Genomic DNA, 10,618 nt, shown 5'->3' with positions numbered 1-10,618 from the left:
ATTTTTAGCAAAACTCTGATCATCCAGACACCCTTTTAATGTATATATTACATCATTATAGATCATTCTGCACTTTTACTGCAACTCAACAAAATGATCCATCACTTCAGGACAGTCCTGATGAACGCTGATGTAAATTATTTGCACGTTGCTAGTACAGTACAAAATGAAAAATGTACTTTAGGTGGAATTAATTTTAGGGTGTAAAAAGCTAAAAATGAGAGCAGTGGGGATTAGAGGAGACCTAAATGCATCATTAGGGATGACTGAAAACAAGCTAATAGTTATTAAAAATTAAGATTATTTTAACCTTTTGGGATCATGGACCTAGACTATTTCAAGAAAATAGCTAAGATATATTGCATGTTTCTCCCTGCCCCTACTCTCCGTCCAAACGTAGCTGTCTTGTAATTGAGTCGGGGATTATTGTTCATTTGTAATTTGCGTGTTTAGATAAGGTTAATTATTGGGGTTTCAGTGCCTTTTCCAGCCATATCCTTAAAACTTTTCCTTGTATCTCAAAAGACGCTGTTCCTATGCTGTTCCTTACTCTCTTGAAGACGCATCTAGTTGATCTACACAGTTTCCATAACAAATTTGTCAATAAACACTCTCTGAAATCCGAGTGACTAAGCTAAAGATCGCCTCTATTTGTGTGCCATAGTTAATTTCTGAGGGATTACTGTAACCAAATATGTGCTTAGTTGGTATAATTCTCTCCCATAGCCTCCAGGCTTTTGCAGAAGATAAACACAAAGATGCCTTTATGATTGCTGAGATTGAATGATCAGACCAAGGTGTTACAAAAGCTAAGAGGTTTTTTTTTCACTCTTTAGAATCTAGACAGCAAATACCAATTCAGGTACATACGTACGAATTAGGAAACGTGTTCACTCGCTTTGGACTCGATCATTTTAATCGCAGTACGTTTAAGAACATGAAATGACACTAAAAATCTCCATGCACTTAACAGGAAACATACTCAGCCTTGCTCGTGTCATTGCACCCATTTGACTTGTTCTCTCCCTTTCCCTCTAGAAAGTTACCTTAAGGCGTATTTTAAATAACAGCTGTTTGCATAAGAAACACCTTAAACATAAAAGAGGGTAGATTTGGAAAATAGCTGTTGGTAAACGGGTTTCAACGCAGGAGTAAACATTTTCACACTCACATGAAACAATGTCAATAGGGAAATATGTCAAAGGGCTTTAAAGGTAAAGGTTGGGGTGGTTTTGTTATTATTAGGTGTATTAATCTCTTCCTTATCTCAGTGTAACAAAAGAAACAAAATTAGACAAACTCGTTCGAAGACATTCTAGGAGAAGATATATTTCCGAAAGCAGTAAACAACCAACCAACTAAACAAAAGTGATTTTCTACTCCTTTAGGAAAAATACCACTGACTACTAAAATTCACGTTCACTTAAACGTGACTATTATTTTGAAGATGGCTCTAAAATTATCACTGCTTATAAAACGATTACCTACATCTCATGCAGAGTAAAATATATACTGCTTCTATGTGTTAGGAAAGTAATTACAAGCATAAGGGTAAATATTTTCAGGTACTATACGAACAGGGCTTGGAAATCTTACTTTCTGTTGGCAAGCTTTCAAACTATTTGCTTTAATAACATTCTGGAATAAATACCCCACACCTCTGCCGGATACCTATGCAGATGCATCAGCTATTAGCTGAGCGCATGCAGTCTCGTATTAAAAAAAAAAAAAAAAAAAAAAAAAAAAAAAAAAAAAAAAAGGGGAAAAGTGCCTCTACCCAAACGTACGTATTCGTGGTGTGGTATTTCTGATAACCCATCATATTTCTTATCTCTTTATAAGAAGTATTAACATTCTCGGGAGGAAAAAAAAAAGAAGATGCACCGTTTGCAAAAATCTAAAATCTATTGCAATGAATATCTTAATAAAAGCTTTAGGGTAGATAGTGAAACGCAAGTGCCACCAAAGGAAATAAATTTGACGCACCGCATGGACAGACAGGTAGCTGAATTGTGTTACACATAGAAATACAGCCCAGACACAACTCAGCAACTATGCTTCTGTTAATTAAAATCTTAATCTTTCTAGAAACGATAGAGAAGAGAGGTGGTGAAAAGAAAAAAAACAACCAACCAAACAGAAAAAAAGCCCTAAAGGGCCTGTAGGGTTGTTGCTGTTCAGTTTAAAAGACTAAACGCCCTTTTCCAACATGATCTACAGAAGCTGACACTTAAATGGCAAGAGAGCAAGCTCGCAGAGCAGGCACGCTGGTGTCGAGGTTTCTGCAGTTCCCTCTCCCGAGGGAAAAATAGTCAGTCCGGGTTTTTTGGGTGATCCTGACCAGGGTTTGCAGCTCGCCAGCCTGACCTGTCAAGCGGATTATTTTAGAGGGAGATTAATAGGGGAGGCGGGCTGCAATAATAATCGTTTTGTTTGATGTGACAACTTTGATAGGCGTTGATTTACTTACAAACTGATAGGCTTTTAATTGAGCGCCTCCATCCAGCTTGAGATGAAAGGAAAACCGCATTGAAAAGCTGCCCGAGTGCCCTCGAGCCTCAATACTGATTAGCCATCTCGACAGTGAATAGTTCAAGGCATTTTCAAACTTTTTTTCCTCTCTCGCTCTCGCTCTCCTCTCCTCCTCAAATATCTGCCAGCCCACTCCTTTTTAAGAGAAAATAAATCATTTCCATTGTGTGCAAATAAAATCGACTTGACATGCTTGCCAATAGCTGGTAGGTAAAGGAAAGTGTGGACTGGCACTTGTTAATTAATTCCCCCTTTGCTCTCCTTTTTTTTTTAAGTTACAATTTTCCTTTGTAAGAGGAGGAAGACGGGTTCCAACCCTTAGATTTTTTTTTTCAAAGGAATAAAAGCAACAGCCACCAAAACTTCAACAAGACTACACAAGTAAATGCCAAACTGCACGGACTCATTAAACAAGGATCCCTCGCGAAGGTAACGAGCAGGACAGAATCCCTCTTCTTCAGCTCAAGAGAGGAAAGGAGCCCGCAGCAGCCAAATCACAAACTACGCACCGCTTTCAAGCTGCAGCCCTGCCGCCCGCCCGATCTTACGCGTGTGCATCCTAACTCCGAGCCCCTCGCTGGGAATCGTTTTCTGCGTGTGTTAAGCGCAGTGAACAAGCTCTCATAGCTCAAAAATGCTTTGGACGGCTCAAAGGGGAGGGGATGTCTTGGGGCTGATTTTTTTTTACAAGCTTCTACATAAAAAAGTTTACAATACTGAGTGTGATTTAAATCTCATTTCAAAGGCTGACTGGAAAAAAAAGGAAAAAAAAAAAGAAAAAGCTGTCCTCTGAAGTTGTTAATTAAATTACCCTCTGCTGCTTCTACTTCAGCCAGGAAGATCGGGGTTCGTGCTGTTCCCCCCGCTCCTTCCCCCGCTTTTCCCGTCGGTGCGCTGCCTGTTTTACACATGTACCGGCTCTCGCCTTTGCTTCCCTGGCTTACAAGTAAAATAACCCCTTCCCGAAATCACCCTCACCTCCACAAGAAAAGAGAGAAGGAAGGGAAAATGGGGAGGGGGGAGCCTTCCCACAGCTGACTCTACCTTAAGACAATTAATCTTTAGTCTTTCACCCTGGGAGGCAGGATAAATACAACGAGAAAACAGATAGGAGTCTCCCCGGTCCTGTAAGGAAAACAGCTGTTCCAAGCACTTTAATGCAAATGAACACAAATGAAGGTTTCAGCTTTTTTTTTTTTTTTTCTTCCAGAGTTTTACTGCACTCCATTTATCAATTGGACTTGACAACAAAAGAAAGAACTGGGGGAAAACCTGGGGCAGATTCAAGTCACTTCCACTCTAGATAAAGGAAGGGGGAGAGTTCCTTGAGGGCAAGTTGTGGGTCTTGTCAGTCCTAATGCAATATCGTGGGTTTTTATGCAAGGTTTCTTTCTCTACCTCCCCCCCTCGCCTTTTAATTTTGACGGTCTTGCAAGATGACCGCGGTGATTGCAAAATGAAAGTACGTTTATGACTCTACTCAGAAGTTGTGGCTATAAGCCCTATGCTTTCAGAGAAAATATAGAAATTTAAAAGTTTGTTAAAAATAATCTCATCTTTATAGAAGCTAGAGGAGTTCTGCATATTTATCCTACTCTATACACTACAGTAAAAGAGTAAAGTGTTTTAAATAAAATACAGCAGATATACTTACTGCGCTGCAAGATTTAAAAGGTATCGCTTTACGGGGGTGGGGGAAAAGGGGGATACCTAGGAAAACCTTCCTTACATTTACCTCGTAAGAAGAGCAGATCCTTAAAGGCTATCTGACACATCTGTTTAGGGACTGGGGCAGATCGGTGTTTCAAGGGAAGAAAAAGGACTTGGTTCAGCAGAGAAAGTGAAAGTCCTTCCTCTCGTTCAACCCTTCCAGGATCAGCGCCTGTTCTGGTTGGAGTCCAGGTCAGGAATTGGACGCGACCCCTAAAGCACTTGCCTTGTTCTTCACTTGTCAAACGTGTTTTATCTCTAAGTGACCTTTTTGTTAATGTTGTAGATTGTGTGGGCCACCATGTCAGATCCGGAAACAAAAGTAAAAGATTGATTAACACATTTTGCCCGTGAAAAAATGTTATGGGATGAGGAGGTGGGGGGATAGTGGGATGCAACGTACAAAGAGAAAAGAAGAAGGCAATCCAGCGACTTGAAGGACTGCGGACTCCACTCGGAGCATCCACCGGCACAGTAAAACCGGTGTTGGGGGCAGAGGACCCGGTACCCTTCGGGACCGCACAGCCACAAAGCAAGACGTGTAACGCCCGAGTGGATACGGTGTGCATACCCACAAGGTTCTCAACACAGCCTGGCTGAAATCAAACACATAAATGGCGAACCAATACTCTCACTAAGGCGAAGGGCCGCATTCCCAGGGCCCCGGTGCCAGCGACCGGTTCAGCCCGACGGGTACAGGGACGAAGGACTCTTTTTCGAAGAAGACGAAGAGGGAAGAGGAAGAAGAGTCCAGCAGCCCGACCCGGCAGGGCAGTGCGGAGCTGGGGAGGGCTACCGGGTGCTGGCACACAAATCCAGTTTACTCGAAGGATTTATTCTGTAAATTAAATGGCTTTTTCTCCCGAGGAGCCCGTCTCTCTCTCTGTTTTCCTTCCTCCCTCTCTCTCCTTCTCCCTTCAAGTCACACCAGGCTTGTAATCAGCAACAAAAGCTGACATAAATCAAGGGCGGATTGACAGGGGCTGACAAATAACTGATTGATTGCGGTTGGGGAGCACTGACAATTGACGGCGGGGCGGAGAGTCCCGAAAGGCGGCGGCGGGCGGTGCGTGACAGCCCCTCGTGTGACGAGCGGCCTCCCCCAATCCCGCCGCGCTCCCCGCGCCGCCGCAGCGCCCCGGCCCCCGCCCGCCGGCGACGCGCAGCCCGGCGCTCTGCAGGTTCTCGGCCGAGTCTCCCCCGCGCTGCCAGGCGGGAGGGGCGGGAAAAGCGCCCCGAGACCCTTTCGCGGGGCCCGGAGGGGACACGGCGCGGTGGCCGTCGCGGGGCTGTCCCGGCGGGCTGTCCCCGGGGGCGGGGGGCGCAGGCCGGGCCCGTGAGCGCTGTGCTCGGCCGGCGGCGGGTCGTGCTCGGGGCGGTGTGCGAGCGGCGGGGTGGAGGGGTAGGCGCGGGGAGGGCGGCGGAGCCCCCAGCCGACCCCCGCCAGGCGCGGCGCCCCCGGCCCCGCGACCGCCCCCGCCGCTGCCTGCGATCCGCGCCGCCTGCGGAGGGAGAAAAACGTTCGCAGCGCGTGATGTGAAACACAGAATTAACGCCCATCCCATCCCAGGAGCGAAAACAAGGAAGGAGGGGAGGGGAGAGGGAAGGCGGACGAGAAAGGGAAGGGAAAAAAAAAAAGAGTGAGAGACCATTAAAAACGGAGGAAAAAAAAAGCCCCAGAAAAGGGAACGTCACATCCCCTTGACCCTCCAATCACCTCGGGGTCCCATTTGATTGGAAGGCGGCAAAGGCTTTAATCTCAGACTAATTCAGCTGCTTTTGAAGTGAGTTTCTTTGCCAGATCCCGGGCTGGATGGGCAGCGGCTCGCATCACAGCTGAGCGGCGGAGGCGAGCGCTCCGCTCCGCGCCAGCCGGGGGAGCCGAGAGCGGCCGAGGGGGACCGCGGCACACGCTCGCAGCCTCCACCCCCGCCCCCAGCACAGCCCAAGGATTACTCGGCTTTTTTTTCCTCCTCTTTCTCTCCGGCCGGCTCCCCCTTTCCCTCCCCCTCCCCACCCACGCCCTCCCCGCCAGAGAGAGCCACGGGACGTTGTATGTTTGTTTTTCTGCTCGGGGGGCGTGTGGCTTTTTTCCTTTCTCGCCCGCAGAAAGCGAGCGAGCGTTTCCGAGTGCGAGCGGCGCCACTTGCCCCAGTTTTCATGCGAGGTTTTGGGTCATGATCACATCGCCCTCGCTTTCTGCTATAAGAAGTAGTAAGCGCAGCAGCAGCCTCAGCGAGCCCGGAGGCAGCCCCCGCCGCAGCCGCAGCGCCGCCGACCTCGCCGGGCCGAACGGGCACGCTGGGAATAACGGCAGCAGCGCCGCCGCCAAGCCCTGCTTCCACGCCGTCCCCCCTTCGGACCCGCTACGCCAAGCCAACCGCCTTCCCATCAAAGTCTTGAAAATGCTCACGGCGCGGACTGGACACATTTTACACCCTGAATACCTGCAGCCTTTACCCTCCACGCCCGTCAGCCCCATCGAGGTAAGGACCTCGGAACCGGCCCCGGCCCCCGTCGCTTTCTCCCGTCCCTGCCCGGGCGCTCGCTGTGCATGGCGGCTCCGCCAGCCGCCCTCGGCACTTTCCTGCGCTTTGAAATGCATTTACACCGGGATAGGGGCTTCTTTTGATCTCGAGTTAGTGCGAGGAACCGCTCCTGGGTATTGTTTCCATGTTTACCAGGATAATTTCTAGTTCCTGTATAAATTAAGTTTTTCATTTTGCTATTTTGAGCTTTTTTTTTCTTTTTTTTTTTTTTTTCTCTTTGAGTGAAGGGGTGAGGGGAAGGAAACGACCCGCGCTGGGGTCACGATCCGGCCACGCAAATAAGAAAGCGCTCCGAGTGCCAAACAACCTTGCTTTTGAAGGCAGTGTTTTGGGTTTGGTGGGGGGACACACAGGACGGGACGACACGACGCAGAGAGGGACAGGCTCAAACGTGGGTGCGGCAGGATAACTATTTCGTCTCCCCGACCGATTCCTTTCAAGTACCGACACGCATTTGTACTTCAGAGGCCCTATTAGTCCCTTTTCACCTCTGTCGAGGTTGCTGGTCCCCCTTTGCGTACCTCGCTGTTTGCGGGACCGAAACTCGAAACGGAGAGGGTGGTGGGAAGGGTGTGTCCGTGGGAATGAATGATTTCATTAAGGTCTCTGCGGAGCGAGGACACCCCTCTCCCGGGGAGCCCGGCTCGCTGGCTAACTCGGGCTCTGTTTATAAATAGTGTCACCAGTCAGGGTGCAGAAATGCTGCAGTCGCTATAGTCCACGGGCGGGTTTGCGCGCCTGCACGACCGGAGCGACGCCGAGACGTCGAGCGAGTTCCGCGCTGCCCAGGCCGCTGCCAGGGAGGCAGTGGGCACTGAAGGCGGCCACGGCGGGCTCCCAGGGTTACGAAAATCCCCAGCCCTTTTAAAAGCCTTTATGGAAAATGGTGCATTCAGGGGAGGGGGCTGTCAAGGTGATGAATGCGCACAAAATTGTTCGTTACTTCCAGACTGTACTCTGCAAAAACCTACGGGACAAGAGTCCTAGGTGTGCATTGGGGTTTTTCTTAGACCCCGATTAAATCTCTGTCTTTGTGTGTCCTTCTGATTTCCGCAGCTGGATGCGAAGAAGAGTCCCCTGGCCCTTTTGGCACAAACTTGCTCGCAGATAGGGAAGCCGGACCCGTCCCCTTCGTCTAAACTCTCTTCGGTCACCTCCAATGGCTCCGGAGGCGACAAGGACTCCAAGTCGGGCCCCTTGAAGCTCAGCGACATCGGCGTGGAGGACAAGTCGAGCTTCAAGCCGTACTCCAAGCCGGGCGCGGAGAAGAAGGAGCCGGGGGCGGCAGGCTGCGCGGGCGCCCCCGCCGCGGGGGTCGCGGCCGGGGAGAAATCGGGATTCCGGGTGCCGAGCGCCACCTGCCAGCCGTTCACCCCAAGGACAGGCAGCCCCAACTCCAGCGCCTCCGCCTGCTCGCCGGGGCTGCTGCCGGCCGAGGGCAAAGGCGGGGAGGACAAGAAAGACTCGGAGGGCTGCGGAAAGAGCGGCAACTCCGGCTCAGAGGGAGGCCCGGGCACCACCAGCATCAGCCACAGCCGGATTAGCGTGAGCTGTGCCGGGATTAACGTGGAGGTCAACCAGCACCAGGAGAGCACGCCGGGCTCCAAGCCCATCGCATCGGACTCCGCCTCCTCCTGCAGCAGCACCACCGCCACCTCCTCCACCTCCGTCCTGGGCTCCGGCCTCGTGGCCCCCGTCTCCCCTTACAAGCCGGGACAGACCGTCTTCCCCCTGCCCCCGGCGGGCATGAGCTACCCGGGGACGCTGGCTGGAGCCTACGCCGGCTACCCGCCCCAGTTCCTGCCGCACGGAGTGGCTCTGGACCCCACCAAATCCTCCAGCCTGGTGGGAGCCCAGCTGGCCGCCGCCAGCAGCCTGGGCTGTAGCAAGCCGGCGGGGTCGAGCCCGCTGGCGGGCGCGTCGCCGCCGTCGGTGATGACGGCGAGCCTGTGCCGAGACCCGTACTGCCTGAGCTACCACTGCGCCAGCCACCTGGCAGGCGCCGCCGGCGCCTCCTGCGCCCACGACCAGGCCCTCAAGTCCGGATACCCCCTCGTCTACCCCACCCACCCTTTGCACAGCGTCCACTCCTCGCTGACCGGCGCCACGCCGCCCTCGCTGGCCGGCCACCCTTTGTACCCCTACGGCTTCATGCTCCCCAACGACCCCCAGCCGCACATCTGCAACTGGGTGTCGGCCAACGGACCCTGCGACAAGCGCTTTGCCACCTCGGAGGAGCTGCTTAGCCACTTGCGGACCCATACTGCCTTCCCTGGCACCGATAAACTCCTCTCCAGCTACCCCAGCTCCTCGTCGCTGGCCAGCGCGGCGGCCGCAGCCATGGCATGCCACATGCACATCCCCACGACGGGCGCCCCGGGCAGCCCGGGCACGCTGGCCCTGCGCAGCCCACACCACGCGCTGGGACTCGGCAGCCGCTACCACCCTTACTCCAAGAGCCCCCTGCCCACCCCCGGGGCCCCCGTGCCCGTGCCCGCTGCCACCGGACCCTACTATTCCCCTTACGCACTCTATGGGCAGAGACTTACCACAGCCTCAGCCCTGGGGTACCAGTGAGTGCAGGCAGCGGGGCTTTGACACACAACACAACACAGTCTAGCGGTAAGGGAAGGAAGCCCTGCGAAACTTTATAAAAGTTGGAAAGAAAAAAAAAAAAATCTGACTTTTTATAAAATAGTGTTCATTTGAGGACTGGATCCATGAGCACTGTATTTATTTATGTTAGCTTCAAGCGGGACAACGAATCATAAAGTGCATTACTTAACTGAGCTCAATAGGTAAAAGTGGAACACCCATTGTAGAATATAAATAAAAAGATAGAGGTCTTCTCTTTAATGTTACTTTAAAATTGCTATGATTGTATTGTACGTTCTTATTTAATGTCTCATTGAAACAAAAAAAATTTACATGCATGTTTGTTACTAAAAAACAACTCGCAATTTGTCAGTTATAATTTCAAATTGCAATTATTTTTAAGGTGTATACCCTTGAAAGAGAATTGGTATTTTTTTGTATGTATTCTGGAAGAAAAACAAAAACAATTCTATTCCAAAAACCTCATTTGCCTTATTTTGTTCTTTAAAAGGAACACTTAACTATTTTTAATTTTTAAGTCCACCCTGTGAAAAGGGTTAAGTAAGGTTTACGTCATGTACTAAAATAGACAATGTATCGCTTTAAAGATTAAAATTCCGTATATTTGATGTATTAAAAGGTTTTACCTTTTTTTTTTTTTGAATACGCTTTGATTCTGTTATAAAACCCGAGTAGGTCTTGGATGGAGGCAACTGCTAATTTCTCCTTAAGCGTTTATTCAATTTTAATTAAAAATTAAAAAAAAACAACCCAAAGTTTTTTTTTATTGTAACCCCAGGGCTCTCTTAAAAAATAATCAGACAGAGTTGGGTTTTTTCCCTCTTCAGTAGAATTTGTTGGCACGAAATAGGAAAACTGAGAATCACTTAAATCTCTTTCCCTTTCTCAAAGCAGATAAACTTTTTTTTAGAAATGTTTTTACTGTGAAAAATCTGATTTTTAAAACTAGTTTTCAATTAATTCTTTAGAAAGAAACAGGGAAGGCAAGACTGATTTGTAAAAGTGTAAGACGATTATCTGAAAGCTATTTTTTTACAATGTAATGCATTCATCTCTTTCTAAATGAGAAGTTCAGAAGCAATTAGGGAAGCACTGTTTGAGCTCATCCAGTTATTTTCAATTTCTCTCTTCAGTTCGCACCGCAGCACAAACGATCATCACCTTAAAAAAATCGGACGGCTCTGAAAACTCATTTTCTTTTAAAAAAGGAA

General features: G+C 49.5%; 2 protein-coding genes across 2 annotated transcripts; one reads left to right on the top strand and one right to left on the bottom strand.

Moving 5' to 3' along the window:
- Positions 1-1,874: 1,874 nt before the first annotated feature.
- Positions 1,875-4,965, bottom strand: LOC113975748. Its single transcript, XM_027700091.1, has 3 exons — positions 4,268-4,965; positions 2,471-2,667; positions 1,875-2,367 (listed from the first exon to the last, which is right to left on the bottom strand). The coding sequence occupies exons 1-3, from the start codon at positions 4,809-4,811 to the stop codon at positions 2,215-2,217; spliced, it is 894 nt and encodes a 297-aa protein (XP_027555892.1). The 5' UTR covers positions 4,812-4,965; the 3' UTR covers positions 1,875-2,214.
- Positions 4,966-5,705: 740 nt separating this feature from the next.
- On the top strand, positions 5,706-10,019 carry ZNF503 (zinc finger protein 503). The gene is made up of 2 exons (XM_027700268.1): positions 5,706-6,728; positions 7,848-10,019. Exons 1-2 carry the CDS (start codon positions 6,420-6,422, stop codon positions 9,366-9,368), a joined length of 1,830 nt encoding a protein of 609 aa, XP_027556069.1. The 5' UTR covers positions 5,706-6,419; the 3' UTR covers positions 9,369-10,019.
- Positions 10,020-10,618: the final 599 nt, after the last annotated feature.

Source organism: Neopelma chrysocephalum, unplaced genomic scaffold (genome assembly GCF_003984885.1).
Source record: "Neopelma chrysocephalum unplaced genomic scaffold, ASM398488v2 Primary Assembly neopelma1_143, whole genome shotgun sequence".
Classification (NCBI taxonomy): Eukaryota; Metazoa; Chordata; class Aves; order Passeriformes; family Pipridae; genus Neopelma; species Neopelma chrysocephalum.
Note: the sequence above shows the minus strand (reverse complement) of the source record. Positions and strands in the feature narration are given on the sequence as shown.

Excerpts from the sequence above, each read along its gene's own strand:
- LOC113975748 (XM_027700091.1), bottom strand. The coding sequence starts at position 4,811 with ATGCACACCGTATCCACTCGGGCGTTACACGTCTTGCTTTGTGGCTGT. Across the intron at positions 2,668-4,267 it reads GGATCTGCTCTTCTTACGAG|GAGTGGGCTGGCAGATATTT; the intron begins GTAAATGTAAGG and ends TCTCTTAAAAAG. Across the intron at positions 2,368-2,470 it reads AATTAAAAGCCTATCAGTTT|GTCAGGCTGGCGAGCTGCAA; the intron begins GTAAGTAAATCA and ends TCCGCTTGACAG.
- ZNF503 (XM_027700268.1), top strand. The coding sequence starts at position 6,420 with ATGATCACATCGCCCTCGCTTTCTGCTATAAGAAGTAGTAAGCGCAGC. Across the intron at positions 6,729-7,847 it reads CGCCCGTCAGCCCCATCGAG|CTGGATGCGAAGAAGAGTCC; the intron begins GTAAGGACCTCG and ends TGATTTCCGCAG.